The sequence below is a fragment of the Impatiens glandulifera genome, chromosome 1 (genome assembly GCF_907164915.1).
Source record: "Impatiens glandulifera chromosome 1, dImpGla2.1, whole genome shotgun sequence".
Taxonomy (NCBI): domain Eukaryota; kingdom Viridiplantae; phylum Streptophyta; class Magnoliopsida; order Ericales; family Balsaminaceae; genus Impatiens; species Impatiens glandulifera.
In genome coordinates this window covers 89,864,300-89,878,962 of record NC_061862.1, presented here as the reverse complement: position 1 = coordinate 89,878,962, position 14,663 = coordinate 89,864,300, and the positions used below count along the sequence as shown (strand labels likewise).

General features: G+C 29.4%; 2 protein-coding genes across 5 annotated transcripts; both read left to right on the top strand.

Annotated features, from left to right (window-relative positions):
• The first annotated feature begins 717 nt into the window (after positions 1-717).
• LOC124938366 (NAD-dependent malic enzyme 65 kDa isoform, mitochondrial-like) lies at positions 718-1,865 on the top strand. Its single transcript, XM_047478793.1, has 3 exons — positions 718-803; positions 1,102-1,230; positions 1,757-1,865. The coding sequence occupies exons 1-3, from the start codon at positions 738-740 to the stop codon at positions 1,847-1,849; spliced, it is 288 nt and encodes a 95-aa protein (XP_047334749.1). The 5' UTR covers positions 718-737; the 3' UTR covers positions 1,850-1,865.
• A 4,800-nt stretch (positions 1,866-6,665) lies between these two features.
• Positions 6,666-14,265, top strand: LOC124922174 (protein downstream neighbor of Son-like). Of its 4 annotated transcripts, none has more exons than XM_047462910.1 (15): positions 6,666-6,877; positions 6,995-7,215; positions 7,574-7,644; positions 7,714-7,849; positions 7,971-8,059; positions 8,144-8,291; positions 8,376-8,566; positions 9,408-9,610; positions 9,710-9,808; positions 10,651-10,769; positions 11,050-11,151; positions 11,712-11,821; positions 11,954-12,041; positions 13,210-13,406; positions 13,821-14,265. In XM_047462910.1, the coding sequence occupies exons 2-15, from the start codon at positions 7,075-7,077 to the stop codon at positions 14,035-14,037; spliced, it is 1,911 nt and encodes a 636-aa protein (XP_047318866.1). In that variant the 5' UTR covers positions 6,666-6,877; positions 6,995-7,074; the 3' UTR covers positions 14,038-14,265. The 4 variants fall into 4 exon arrangements, with proteins under 4 accessions (XP_047318866.1, XP_047318863.1, XP_047318865.1 ...); XM_047462907.1 differs by having other exon boundaries at positions 8,141-8,291; XM_047462909.1 differs by having other exon boundaries at positions 7,968-8,059.
• Positions 14,266-14,663: the final 398 nt, after the last annotated feature.

Genomic DNA, 14,663 nt, shown 5'->3' with positions numbered 1-14,663 from the left:
ATTTTTCATGTGTTTCACATTTTAGTGCTTTCATCTTTGACATGAATTTTATGGTTTTTTATTTCCTTAGGTGGGACATTGGGTTATTATTCTATTTATGTAGTTACTATATGTTTTATGGAGCCACTTAAGATTAAGATTGATCTAACATGTCACTTTTAGATTGGGAATGTTATTTATATTAATATTATTAACTTGAACTTCTTCATTGACATAAAAAATTATATCAAATAACAATGTCAAATTTAAAGAGGCTTGCGGTGCAGACTAAAGATGGACCATCAGATCCAAATGCTTTAGAGAAGTGGCACATACTTAATAGATTGCATGATAGAAATGAAACCAACGTCGTTGCTTGAAGAAACCATCAATTGGATGATTTTGGAATTTTCTAACTATTTTCATCTTCGAAGGTAAGGGGCAACGTGCGTAACTTTGGACATTATCTAATTGTACAATAACTATAAACATCTTTTTACGAATACTAATTGCCACCTTATTGGTTGATACAACCTATTGTCAAGTAATTCTCAATTAAATTCATTGTTGTTCAGCATTTCTTGTTAGTTTGATCAATAACCATGTGAAGTGATTTTGGATTTAGACAGTAAGTTCACTCTCATGTCATTTAAATGGTACTTATCGCCCATATTGAGGAGTATGCTCCAATAGTTTATACTCCCACGTTTGGTCTTGTTTGCCAGAACTATAGTGGGCTATTTAGAAGATCCAGGGGAATGTACTTTAGTGATGCGGATTGTGGCGAAATGATGTCAATGGTCTATAACTGGCCAGCTGATCAGGTTTGCAATTCTCATGAGCTAGGCTGATGCTTGATATTGTTCTGAACCATATGAGAGTCTGGATTTATTGCATTTAACTTGTTACTTATCTTTATCCATGAAACTTTGGATTTACCTTGTCTTCTTTATTAGGGTGCACTTAGAGTATGTAGATTAATTCACATCCTTCACTTCTTGGTTTGAATTTGTTTCTTCCATGTTAAACTTGTAATTTTTATTATTCTTCTCACGGGAAAAATAATATTTCTTTATTGTGATGGGTGTCTACTATGGAGTGTTGATAAAAGCTCTCTTGTAGGTTGATATGATTGTTGTAACTGATGGAAGTCGAATCTTGGGTCTTGGCGATCTTGCAGTCCATGGTATTGGAATTGCAATTGGAAAGATGGATTTATATGTTGCTACTGCTTGGATTAATCCCCAAAGAGTATATCTCCTCACTATATACTCCACCTTTACTTGTTTGGGTTTATCATGTTACTTTCTGATTTTAATTGGCAACTAAAGTTGGAACCATTATTTCAAGAACCAATAAAAAATGGAATAGTAAAGTTATAAATCAAATCCCATTCTTCCACAATGTGAAGAACATTATCTATTTATAGCATTTATGACATTGTTACAAAGTCTTTTCTCTTTCTTAATGATTCCAATGCTGAACACATCTTTCATTTAAGAGCTATGGCACTTGGAAAATCTTATTTTTCTGTATATAGCTTAAGTTTATTTTTATTTTCAATATGTTTTAGCATCGCATGCTATGGAACTTAGGTAATCTTGTTTATTTTTACTTCATTGTAATCTGATTTAGGAAATTATCTTCACAATGCTAACACTCTTTTAATTTATTTTCTTTGATGTTTCCTCGATATTCTATATCAATAAATTTGATCTCCTAGAAAGCAACCTCTAGAGTTCTAATAATTTTTAGTTAATTCGCTTTGTGAAAATATGTGCTTCCTGTCATGATTGATGTTGGAACAACAATCAGAAGCTTCTTAAAGACCCACTATGTAAGAGTTATACTTTTAACGCCTACTACATAATGTAAATAGAAATCATTAGTTGAAGTTGGCAGTAACAGATTTTGTCCTACTGGTGTTATTTTCTAAAAATGTATCCAGTATATCTGGAGAACTGTTAGATCATATAAGATGTGAATTATGACCCTCAATCAGGGATTGTATTTGTCGTAAGTTTTCTATTTGAAATATTAACATGAATGTACATAATGAGAACACGGGTTTTGCAAACTGAAAAAGATCAGCCATGTACAGCTTTTGAGGAAGTCAGGAACACATAATATCAAATCAAACCTTAGGGAATCAAGTTATATAATTTATCATTGTGATTTTCTTTGTTTGATAATCTTCTCATCATGATTCTTCCATAGCAATCAGGGAAACAATATGTACATTTTTCCTGGGTTAGTTTCAAATATAAAATTTCTTCTTCTCCTTAAGAAGTAACGGCAAAATTTATTCTCTTCCAACTCATGAATTACTTGCATGTATGGGAATTTCATAATTTGACTGGGCAATCTTATTAGAACTTATTAAAAGTAGTTAATTGCCTATCTAAAGAGAGTTAAATTTTTTTGTGTACTCGTCTCACATGAAAATAGCTCTTGTTATAGTTGAAACTATTGTCAGCATCTGTGTTGCAAGAGAGGTATGCATGCCACTTTGTTTTCTAATAGTAGTGTTGAAACCATTGTCATCCTTTGTTGTGTACTCATTTGACTTGAAAATGAGAATTGTGTTGAAGCTGAAGCTGAAGTTGAAGTTGAGAAGCAAGTTGAGGGAATTGTGGATGCATTAATAGATTCTGGAGCAATTATACCAGCACTCAAATCGCCTAAGGATCTCAAATTGTCAAAGGATCTTTTATGAAAGTGAGACATAAAGTAGTAAAGTTATTTTCATCTCAAGGGAACTATTTATTTGAAATTTAATGCATTTTATTTAAATAAATAGATAAATGAAAGGTAACTAATTAATGTTATTTTTATTTAAGTTTTATTATTATTTTTGAAATGTTTTTTTTATTTCATTATTTAATTTATAAAGAAAATTAAGGATTAAAACATCATCTTACCAAATGTATAAATATAAATAAATAAAATTTTAAAAGAATTGTTAAAATAACAGTTTAAAATAAATCAAACTTTTGGTGACATTTGAATTACTTTACCAACGCTTAAATAAGCGTTGTTAAATGCCCTTTCCTTTTGGCAACGCTAAAAAATAGTAGTACCGACGCTTAAATAAGCGTTGTTAAAACTTGCGTCCACCCTGCTTTCGGCGACGCAAGAATAAGTGTCGGTAACATTTTTGGCGACGCTTTTAAAGGTTGGCAGAGGTCTTTTTAAGCGTCGACGTTAGTCTTTTTTTGTTGTAGTGATTGTGGGTTGACCCACCTATAAATTTAAAACGGTTAAAAATAAAATTAAAAATGCTATGAGTATGTTTCGAACTTGCAACATAACAAAACAAGTATAACCCTTTAATCAACTAGATTAAAAAGACTTTATATTTTAAATTCTACACCAAATTTGATTAACGCGGGACGTTTTAACAATATAAGTTCAACTTTTTAACTAACTAATATATATATATATAATGATGCTTAATTTTTAAAGTGTCTGGATTGTCGGGTCGAGAGCTATCGTTAATTTGGATATTTATGTGAGAATAAATGAATATTTTAGTTGGATTGTGGGTTGACCCGCCCATAAATTTAAAACGGTTAAAAATAAAATAAAAATGTTATGGGTATGTTTCGAACTTGCAACCTAACAAAACAAGTATAACCTTTTAACCAACTAAACTAAGAAGATTTTAAATTTTAAATTCTACACCAAATTTAATGAACGAGGAACGTTTTAACAATATAAGTTCAACTTTTTAACTAAATAATATATATATATATAATGATGCTTAATTTTCAAATATCCGGATTGCCGGGTCGAGAGTTGTGGTTAATTTGGATATATATATATATATATATATAAGAGTAAATGGATATTTGGATCGGATTGTGGGTTGACCAACTCATAAATTTAAAACGGTTAGAAAGAAAATTAAAAATGTTATGGGTATGTTTCGAACTTACAACCTAACAAAATAAATACAACCCTTTAACCAACTAGACTAAGAATACTTTATATTTAAAATTCTACACCAAATTTGATGAACGCGGGACGTTTTAACAATATAAGTTCAACTTTTTAACTAACTAATTTATATATATAATGATGCTTAATTTTCAAAGTGTCCGAATTTCAGGGTCGAGAGCTGTGGTTAATTTGGATATATATATGTGAGAGTAAATGAATATTTCGGTCGGATTATGGGTTGACCCGCCCATAAATTTAAAACAGTTAAAAATAAAATTAAAAATGATATGGGTATGTTTCGAACTTACAACCTAACAAAACAAGTACAACCCTTTAACCAACAAAACTAAGAAGACTTTATATTTAAAATTCTACACCAAATTTGATGAACGCGGGACGTTTTACCAATATAAGTTCAATTTTTTAACTAACTAATCTATATATATATATAATGATGCTTAATTTTCTAAGTGTCCGGATTACCGGGTCCAGAGCTGTGGTTAATTTGAATATATATGTGAGAGTAAATTGATATTTGTGTCGGATTGTGGGTTGACCCACCCATAAATTTAAAACAGTTAAAAATATAAAAATAATATGGGTATGTTTCGAACTTGCAACCTATTAAAACAAGTCCAACCCATTAACCAACTAGACTAAGAATATTTTATATTTTTAATTCTACATCAAATTTGATGAACGAGTGACGTTTTAACAATATAAGTTCAACTTTTTAACTAATTAATCTATATATATATAATGATGCTTAATTTTTAAAGTATCTGAATTGCTGGGTCGAGAGCTGTGGTTAATTTGGATATATATGTGAGAATAAATGGATATTTAAGTCGGATTGTGGGTTGACCCGTACATAAATTTAAAACAGTTAAAAATAAAATTAAAAATGCTATGAGTATGTTTGATAGTAAATTAAAAATGTTATTACATTTTAACTGTAATTTTTTTTCTTGGTTTTTATATTATTACTCGTGCATTAAATTCTAGTTTGGATTATTTTAAAACATACACAATCAATATTTCTTTTTTCTCTTTTTTGTGCTAGACTTTGAATTTGAGTTATTTTAATAGCATGATTATTTGAAAAATAATTATATGTAATAATTTTGAAGAGATGACTATTTTTTATAGTAAAAAGACTTAAAATATATTAATATATAATGATAAAATAAAATTTAATAATTTAAAATAAATAATATTTTAATATTTTAAATAATGAATTGAGTAATGTTATATTTTTTAGTTTTATAGTTATTCAATTTATTCAAAAAAAGGCTTGTTTAGTTTAAATAACTCGAAGAGAGAAAAAAAAATAATGATTTATGATAATTTTGAGAAGGTAATGATTTTTTTTTGATAAAATGATTAAAAATATATTTATATATATAAATAAAATAAAAAAATAATAATTTTAAATAATAATATTTTAGTATTTTGATTAATAAATTGAGTAATTTAATAAAATAGAGGAGAATTGGGATGATATTTATTTTTTTTGAATTATTTAAATAATTCAAAATTGAACTAGACCAAATTAATAAGATGTTGTATAGCTTTTTTTTATTCCATCATTTGTCTTTTGAATGCTCCAACACATCATAATAGTATAAACTTATTTGATTTGATTTATTTGGGATAAAAAATTTAAAAAAAAAAATCAATTAGATGTGATTTGGGAAATAATGGGTTTTATGTATATATTACTTAAAAATCTTTAATAAATAATAAAATCTTTAAATAATTATTGAATTGAATAATTTAATTTATGAAAAGATAATAGATTTGAAGTTGTTTTTGATCAATTTCTCAAATAACTATAGAGACCAGCCTTAGAACTATGCAAACTTTTGATTCACACTAGACAAATTTAAATGTGAAATAAAAATTTCATATTGGATTATACTTAAAATAGTTAAAATTTTAATTTATCTCTTAAAATTTTGTAATTTTACAATTTTAAAGAAAACTAGATATTTTAGTTTTAGATAAACTTTTAAATTTTATATAATTTTATGAAAATAAAGTTTATATATACAAATTAAAAATCATATTATTTACTCAAATAAATGAACTTGTGTAACTAATTTTATAACTAAATTCTTTTTAGTACTATCTATTTAATATTAATTTTATATTTAGTTATATATAAAAATAATAATATATAACTAATATTCTTTAAAATAAATTTTTATAATTTTAAATAAACTCTTAATTTTGACCATTTTAATTCTCACTATAAATACTTTAAAATAGAAATAGAAAAGAAAAATGTGTTCAAACAATTTTGAATTGACTGAAATTAAGTTTTTTAATGTACAATTAATTACTTGTGTTATTTATTTTATTTTTGATAGATTAATATTCAACCAGTGTAATACAATTTGCTTGTTTTATGTGTGTTATATATAATTATTTTCATATAATTCATCTTTCTATCCATTTTTTTTTTAATTTCATTATAAAATTAAAATATTTTTGCTATACTTTTTATACTACTTTAAAATAATAAATATATTTATATAATTTTATCCAAATAATCAAAAATTATTTATAAGATAATTTTCTAAACAAAAAATGAAAGTTAAAGAAGGGTTAACGTGGAGTGATCTGGTTGATTGTTGTAGGAGATTAATAGATCTTATTGGTGTAGGAGATTGGAGTTGACCCTAGTCTTGGGACGAGGCGGGAATCTGATAAAATCCGAATTCATTAGCCTCTCAAAGAACGAAGAATCATCCTATCTTTTTCTTCGCGTGCGTACACCCACTGACAAACCCTTGTTAAGGATTCATCTCCGATTTCCGATCTTGATAGATTTGCTGTAATCATCTTGTTTAGGGAAAAACCCTATATTGAATCATCAACAGGGTCGAACAGCGCATCATTGTATCTATAGATCCCATTTCATTTCAGTTTCGAGGAGGTTTTAATCTCGAAGGTAAACATTTCCATTATCATTTTCTATATCGGATGGATGATTGTTATGAAATTCGGCAAAATAGATACTTGGGTTGAGAATTCTATTTGAGACTGATTTATATTTTGATCAACACAGGGATATATTTTCTCACATCGTGCTCTGGGTTTCTTGTTTACTGAAAAAAGATTCATTTTTTTGCTTGAGTTATTCATGCTATGTGCTTGGAATCCGTTTCTTCACATAGCATGACAGAAGTTGCTGCTCAGAGATCTTTAACTTCTAATGCTGTACATTTTGGTGATGGGACTTCGAAGTTTGGTACTAAAGTTAAAAGGAAGACAATTTCAGAACTGAGGGTAAGTTACTTCTTTAGTTAGATGTTTATTTTTTTTCTGAATCCCCATTGCTTACATCTGATTGATTCATGGGTTATTTATACATGGTTAATTCTAGGCAAGTAAAAAAGAGGAAAATAATGGCAGTCTGGCTTAATGAGTAATGGTGTTCTAACAGTGCATAGAATTATTGCTTGTTATCAACTGAAAGTTATTTTAAATGCATGGAAGCGGATAGCATGTTTGAAATTGTTCTTGGTGATGAATGACAATCATACTTCTTTAGATGAAAATGTGAAGAATTGAACAAGAATATCTTCTCCACTCGAATTTCCTTTTATTGGGGAATAATGTTCCTAGTTTTGTGTTTAAATGACAGGGAGAGCAGTTGAAGCGGAAGAGAATTGTGGAGCTTGTAGATGAATCTCCACCTAGTTCACTACACTCAAAGTATGTTTTTGATTATTTTTCTACTATTACTTGGTTAAAATTTACTAATAGCCATTTTATCTATATTAGGGCCAATGGTGGATCAATATCTGAAGCTAATAAGCCAGATTTGCCAAAAGTTCCAAGATTTGTAAACACCCGTATGAATGAAGTATATCCTGCGAGGAAAAGTAGTATTCCTCTTTCTGCAAAACAAACTAATAAGGTCAATATAAGATGCATAAGTTATCTGTTTGATGATTTACCCATTTTAATTCAACTTCTTGACCTAGAATTGTATTAGACTATTAGTTTATCACTAGTTATCTTTTTACTTGATGTAGCAGATAAATATTGGTCTGGAGACTCCTACTAGGAAGCTGAGCAGTTGTCGTTCTTCAGTTTTAGCTGAAAATAATCAATCACAACTTTCAAAGTAAGCATTAGAATACCTTTTGTTAGTCTTTACAAGTAAGTGATATACTTGTATTTTAACTACCTTACATGGTTTTACTAGAAGAAGAGGTGATTCTCTTGCTTTCACTTCTACCATGGATGGTACTGTCCCAGCCTTTAATGCCGAAAAGTTTGGTGAAAATAGATTCTGCAGTGTTGCTGATCTTTCATCAGGTGGAGAAAATTTATCTAGCAAGGGAGCAATTGATACGGTACTATTTTTGCTAGTAGTACTGTTTTGATAATTAGCAAACCTCTCTTCAAGGATAAAGCTCCTAAGATTTATCTTGTGATAGGACAAAGCATTTAAAGGACTGGTTGCACCTGATCCTTGGGATACAATGTCAAATTTTGCTTCTTATGACAAGAGACATGCTATTACCTCAGCAAATTCAATCTCTGAATTTCATGTCCCTGGGAAGAAGACTCCATTGGACTTTACTCTGAAGACAACTATGCGAGTGCTAACTTCTTCCCCTGTAACTTGGTGAGGAATTCTGTTTTGTATATGATGAAAATTGTTTCCTACAGACTTTGCTTCTTGACCCTCTTCCCTTTGTTATTTGTTTGTTTGGTACACTCCATAGAAGCTGGTTTATTGTAGAACTTTAGTTTATGTATTATGTTGGAATAGGATTGTAGAGAATTCCATGTGCTTGTTATGTGCAAATTTTCTTTAACAGTGTTAGGAAGTGTTTGACAACAGCTTGATCACTTAATCTAAATAATTAAGTGCTTATTCTAGTTAAGTTTTTTTGAAAGGTTAAACAATTTTCATTAAATTCATTTTGAGAAGATCTCAAAATTGTAGAGAAATACAAATATAAAAATACAAATCAAGTTAGACATCGCTTGCCATAAGTTGTTAAGTTTAGTTAATTTGATAATTGTTATCTAAAAGGGCTTAACTATTTAGATTCAGCTCCAATTAAGCTAAAAATCTAACTTAAATTGGTAAGTTATAAATGACTTAACTTGGTAATAAAGTAGGAGCGTACATAAAACAACTTTAATCTTGTAAATTAATCAAATTACTTTACTCTAAGGGAAAATTAGTCTTATATATATATGGACTATGGAGTATTTAAAATTCATTTAATTTTATTTGGTCTAATCAACATTTATGTTTCACACTTAAACTAGTTCATCACTTATTCAATATTCAACACTTAATTTGTCAGCTTTATCAAACACACATTTAGCTGTTTCTTTGAACTTTATTGCACAATGTGGTTCATATAGATTGCTCTCGAAGAACTAATCTACTGTCTTAAACTTGGGGCTTCTCCTCTCCACTAATCAAGAATGCATTAAAACTATTTTTCCAGGTTTCACAGGTTAGTCAGTAGCTGCCCGTGGTATAACTTGCCTGATTTTGACTCTGAGTTTGGTTGTGACAAGAGAAAGGTCTCAACAGAATTGAACTCCAGTTGTGCAGTCAACCCAAGAGCTTTGCACTCATGGGTGTATCCTGATTCTTCTCTTCCACCTTCTATCATCTCAATGTTAAACTCATCTGCAATTCAAGGAGGTTTGCCATAAAAAAATTTGACAACTGATGATTCTTTTTCGGGCTTTTTTTTTTTTGTAAGTTGACCAGTGAATGGTTCTTCTTTTTTTTTAATCCCAGAACAAATGGATTTCTTGAGAACACGGAAATTGGCATGGGAGATCTCATTTCGAAGTCTATACTATATGCTTCGAAAGAATATTTGTAACATTTTCTATGGTAATTATTCTTAATCATTCTCCTCCAATTTTGGCCTTCTATTTTGTTTGGCTAAATGTCTTTGATTGGTACAAATTGCAAATTTTGATCCTACATAACAAGGAATGGTGAATGATGAACCTTATTGTTTGTATTTTCCTGAAAAGCATGATATAGTTTAAATACTTTAAATCGACCTCATAGAGTAAGAGTTTCAAATTGAGCTTATTTGGAAACTAGTAATTTGCCACAACCTTGGTCACAACTCACGATCATGATTAGAAAATTGCCAAAGTAAAAATTGGAACTGATTTTTTTCATCTGGTATAAGATATGTTTTGGATTATGATCAGATTAGTTTTTGGATCATAGATTAAGATTATAGGTTTAATTACTTTGTTTTGTATACAAATCATTTTCTAGACCAAATCCAAATAATAGTGTATTTTTTTCTATAGATTTTTCTGTACGACGATTATATTCTTTTTTGGATCATCATTAGATTATTTTTTACATCATTGTGATTTTTGGTGCTAACATAACAAATGTAAAATTTTCAGGATCATTTAGATGATCACTCTGAAAAGATTTGATACCAAACAGTCATTTCTGGTTCTTCATTTATATGTTAATATAAGGAGAATGCTAGCTTAGCTTTAAGAAGCAAAACCAAGTCCATTTCTTCCTTGCTCAAAGCCTCAAACTAACAGTTGATTGAAGAGAATTGTAGTTTATGGTACAAAGGAAACATTGCAGATTTCCCTGTTATTTATGTGCTTGTGTTTCCTTTTACTTGCACCTAGCACACATGCATACAATGATGATAATTAATCACAGCTTCATTTTCTTTTGGATGTTCGTAGTATGTACTATACAGTTTGTGGTGATGTTCACTGGTGATGGTTCTATGAAAGGGACGCGCACATGCAGTGCATATATATCTCGATCCACACAAGGACTAAGATCATTGTTAAAAGAACATGTAAGAAAATAAATTTATAGATTCTCTTGTTCATTATTCTTTCGTAGATTAAGAATTTCCAGATCGTGTTGCTACTGCTATATTTTCATGTAGGTAAATGTGGGCTATTCAAAATAGCTAATTTTTCTTTATTGAGAATCAATTTACTGTAGAGGGTGTTATATATTTATAGAGTAAGATTTGAAGAAGCAAAAGTAGAAACACAAATGATGCTACAAAATTACCTAAATATTTTGTACTTCTTCATCAATCTCTAACAAATTTCTTGTTATGTTATTAGGACATTTGTTTCTCTATGCCTCTTTGTCGATCTAAAGTTGTGGAAGTTGCTGCAGAAGACTTGGTTGAGCTATCAGAGATGGAGAAGCATAATGTGGGCCAGGTATGTTAAACACCTAGATTGACAGAAGTTAAAATGTCAATGGAATTAACAATTCAACTTGGATTGACAATGCTTGGTACAGATACTATTTGTATTATTAGACGTCGCCATCGCTAATGACAACTCTATTAGTACAAACTTTAACACAATTAGCATGTGCTAGCTAGTATATGAGTTGATAATATTTTAAGCTGTAGGTAGTAATTTCTGTCTTAGAACTAAGGCCTTGTTTGATGAGAGTTTATTTGAATTTAATCCAAACAACTCCTTATCCCATCATCAACTAAAATACCAAATTACCCCTATTTTATTTTTTTATTATAAAATTTTAAATATTAAATACAAAGAATATTTACTCATCTTTTCAAACAAGTTTTTTTCTTCTTCAAATAATCCAGATTATTCCAAATAACCCTATATCAAACAAGCTCTAAGGTTTCAGGACATTATCACCAAATCACATGGCTGGTGGTGGGAAACCATGCTAATTCATTAACTGATGTAAGTTTTTTTTTCTTGTTGCCCTCTTTGATGACCGTTTCCTATGGATTCAAATGCAGATTCGACGGTTAAATTCCACGTCTGGTGTGGATAATAGCGAGCAGTCTTTGCTTGCATTTATTGGCAATAACAACGTACATGCATTGTATGATTTTCTTTTAAATTACAGGTGGGTGCCAAATTATTGTGATCATTGAGCGCATATATACAGTTTTCTTGTTTGCTTTCTATCTAAAAGTTTTCAAATTGGTACAACTATTTTCTTGTAAATATAACTTCTTCATTTGTTCTGTTTTCCCAGACACCTTTTAAAATCTTTGGCCAGTGATGATCTTCCTGTGTTATATTCCCCAGTGCCATTTCATAATGCTACTCTTTCTGCTCCTGAGGTATGACTTATTTAGCTTTACATCTTCACTACACACCATGAAAAATGTTCTAGATTAGCGACGACGGTGATTGATCAGAGTGTACTAATGTTTTGATCTGGACAGTGCTATAGCTTGCATGTGGATAGGCTAGATTGATTATACATAGAAGTGATCATTTGCCAGTATACTCTATTTCAATAATGCAAAGTGACTTGTTACTGGATCGCTAGAACACAATATAGTTATTTCTCCAATATGCCCATTGCTATAATCAATCAAAGTTAACATTACTTTATTTGGATTTTGTTTAATTTTATGTAGTTTTCTTAATTTTTGAAATAATCTGATTTTTTGGTATAAAACCTTGTTTGATGAGAAAGTTGGTTATTTGGGTTAAATGATTAAAATATCCTTTGTATTTTGTTAATATTTAAAATGTTATAAAAAAATAAAGTATATTTTAGTACTATAATTGATGATTTGAATAACCTTTCAGCAAAGAAGCCTTGTTCTCATTTGAAGTGTTTTAGTTTATTAATTTTATGGTTCCAGCTTGAACTAGATTTGAATAAGTTAATTTATGTCTAATATTTTGTGAAATACATTAAAATCAATTTGTGATCTTGCACATTGTACACCTTTTATAATATTTATTTATATAAGTAGTATATTATTTACTTTACTTATTTTATTTTATGCACACTATAAACTAAAGGATAATTTAATATATCTGATTCATGGGTGTCATTATGAACTTGTTTGATGTTGGGTTATTTCACATTCTAAGGTCATATATCTCCCCATTTGAAAACACTTTTTCTGTCAAATATCTTATGTGAACATGGATCTGGATGTGATCACATTTTGAAGCATAAATTAGCTAGACACAAATTGAAAAATGTATTCATGGTTTCTCAATTCAATCCGGATTCAGATCATTTAGATCCATCCAAACAAAAAGTGTCTCCTATGTTTATTTGAAACTCCTGAAAACTACGAATAATGGGGTGAGAGTATTGTATTCCTATCATTATAATCATTATTTATTATGTAATATCATTCTCCTTTTGAATCTGCAAAGATTGAAATTATTGACAACTTTGCTATAATCTATAATTTTGACAAAGACTATCTGTTTCCATTATAACCAATGGGTTGGTTGGTTGTATTCAATTTGTGATTGTAGGTTAGATGCAAAGAGGTGAGAAGAGCTGACAATGTGTTACTTCCTCTCAAGCCATCCATGACTAACCATGAACAAAACCAGGCTTCACCTGCCAGTTTATTTTATAGCATTGAAATAAAAAATACATGTCTTCCTCCTTGGGTGATAAGCACATTTTGTGAAGTCATCAGTGCCAAATCAACTTCTTTCGAGGCTAGGTAAGAAACTTTCCTTATGTAGCTTCTACTTTATTATAACTTTTATCAAGTTCTTCAATATGTAACCTCATGATGTCGTATTTCTGCTTAAACATGATTCTATTATAGAGTAAATCATCATAAATGAATCCCTTAAAAATGTATTCATTAATGTAGAATATCCCCCCCTATGGGCCAATTTGAAAAATACATTTTTGGAGCTGAACCTGGGTTTAGACAAGAAAACGTCAATAAATTTTCTTGAAAACAAGTATGTAGTCTGAATGGTGATTTAGATTAGGAAAGTAACTTAATTGGCCATTATTTAGTTCTAGAAAGTATTTTTTATATAATGAAACCTTTTTCATTGGCTTGAATATTGTTCTAACATTTTGATGTTGTTGTTTTGAACATTTTTTTTTTTGTTTTCTGCAGTTTTGTTACAATGCCCAATTCCAGTGGCTTGAATGTTGTTTTGGACACCATCTTGAAGAAATCTGATGATCAGAAGACTGCCAATATCGATCAGGAAGAAGGTAGCCATGTTTATAGTGCATCAAACGCCACCGTTTCTCCTCATTTGCATTCTTCATCCTTAAAGTGCTTGAAGTACAAAGATGATTCTTATACTGCGATTGTTTCGCCACTTTGATAATATTCTGTTTAAACATTTATCTACTACATTTAAACTATCATTTATTTGTTTTTCTTTGTTACAACATGATTCATAGTGGTGCCTCATATGATAGCGCCACTTACACACTATTGTGGTTTTTGAGATTTGTTTGTACTCAAGATTGATTCTTTAATCTGAATTGGTTTTGGAGATTTGTTTGTACTCAAGATGGATTCTTTAATCTGAATCTTGAATTCTCGTGTCTCTGCTTACTCATTTGTATCGGTTCTCTATTGTTAGATTCCTTGTTTGTCATTTGTTGTTGATTTCAAAAGAGATTTAGACAGTCTAGCTCTTTTAATACATTGAATTCCATTTTTTTAGACTATGATTTTCTTTAAAAAAAATTTAGGAAAATAATTAAAATATTTTATTAAAATTTCAAAAGTAGGAAAGTTAAAAATTAAAGTTAAAAGATGATAATTAGTAATTAAACCTACAAACATAAATTATAAACTCTCAAATTTTAATTATTACAAGTTGTCTTCCCTTTTTATTTTTATTTTTTTTTGGGTAATGGAAAAAGGATGACTGAAGTGATTAATGAATATTATTTATTCTTATTTTGATTTTTTTATTTATATGAATCTGTAATTTGATAA

Coding starts and splice junctions, on each gene's coding strand:
- LOC124938366 (XM_047478793.1), top strand. CDS start 738: ATGTACTTTAGTGATGCGGATTGTGGCGAAATGATGTCAATGGTCTAT. Junction 804..1,101: donor ATAACTGGCCAGCTGATCAG/GTTTGCAATTCT, acceptor GCTCTCTTGTAG/GTTGATATGATTGTTGTAAC. Junction 1,231..1,756: donor CTTGGATTAATCCCCAAAGA/GTATATCTCCTC, acceptor TTGTGAAAATAT/GTGCTTCCTGTCATGATTGA.
- LOC124922174 (XM_047462906.1), top strand. CDS start 7,075: ATGTGCTTGGAATCCGTTTCTTCACATAGCATGACAGAAGTTGCTGCT. Junction 10,770..11,049: donor GATCATTGTTAAAAGAACAT/GTAAGAAAATAA, acceptor TTATGTTATTAG/GACATTTGTTTCTCTATGCC. Junction 11,822..11,953: donor GATTTTCTTTTAAATTACAG/GTGGGTGCCAAA, acceptor CTGTTTTCCCAG/ACACCTTTTAAAATCTTTGG.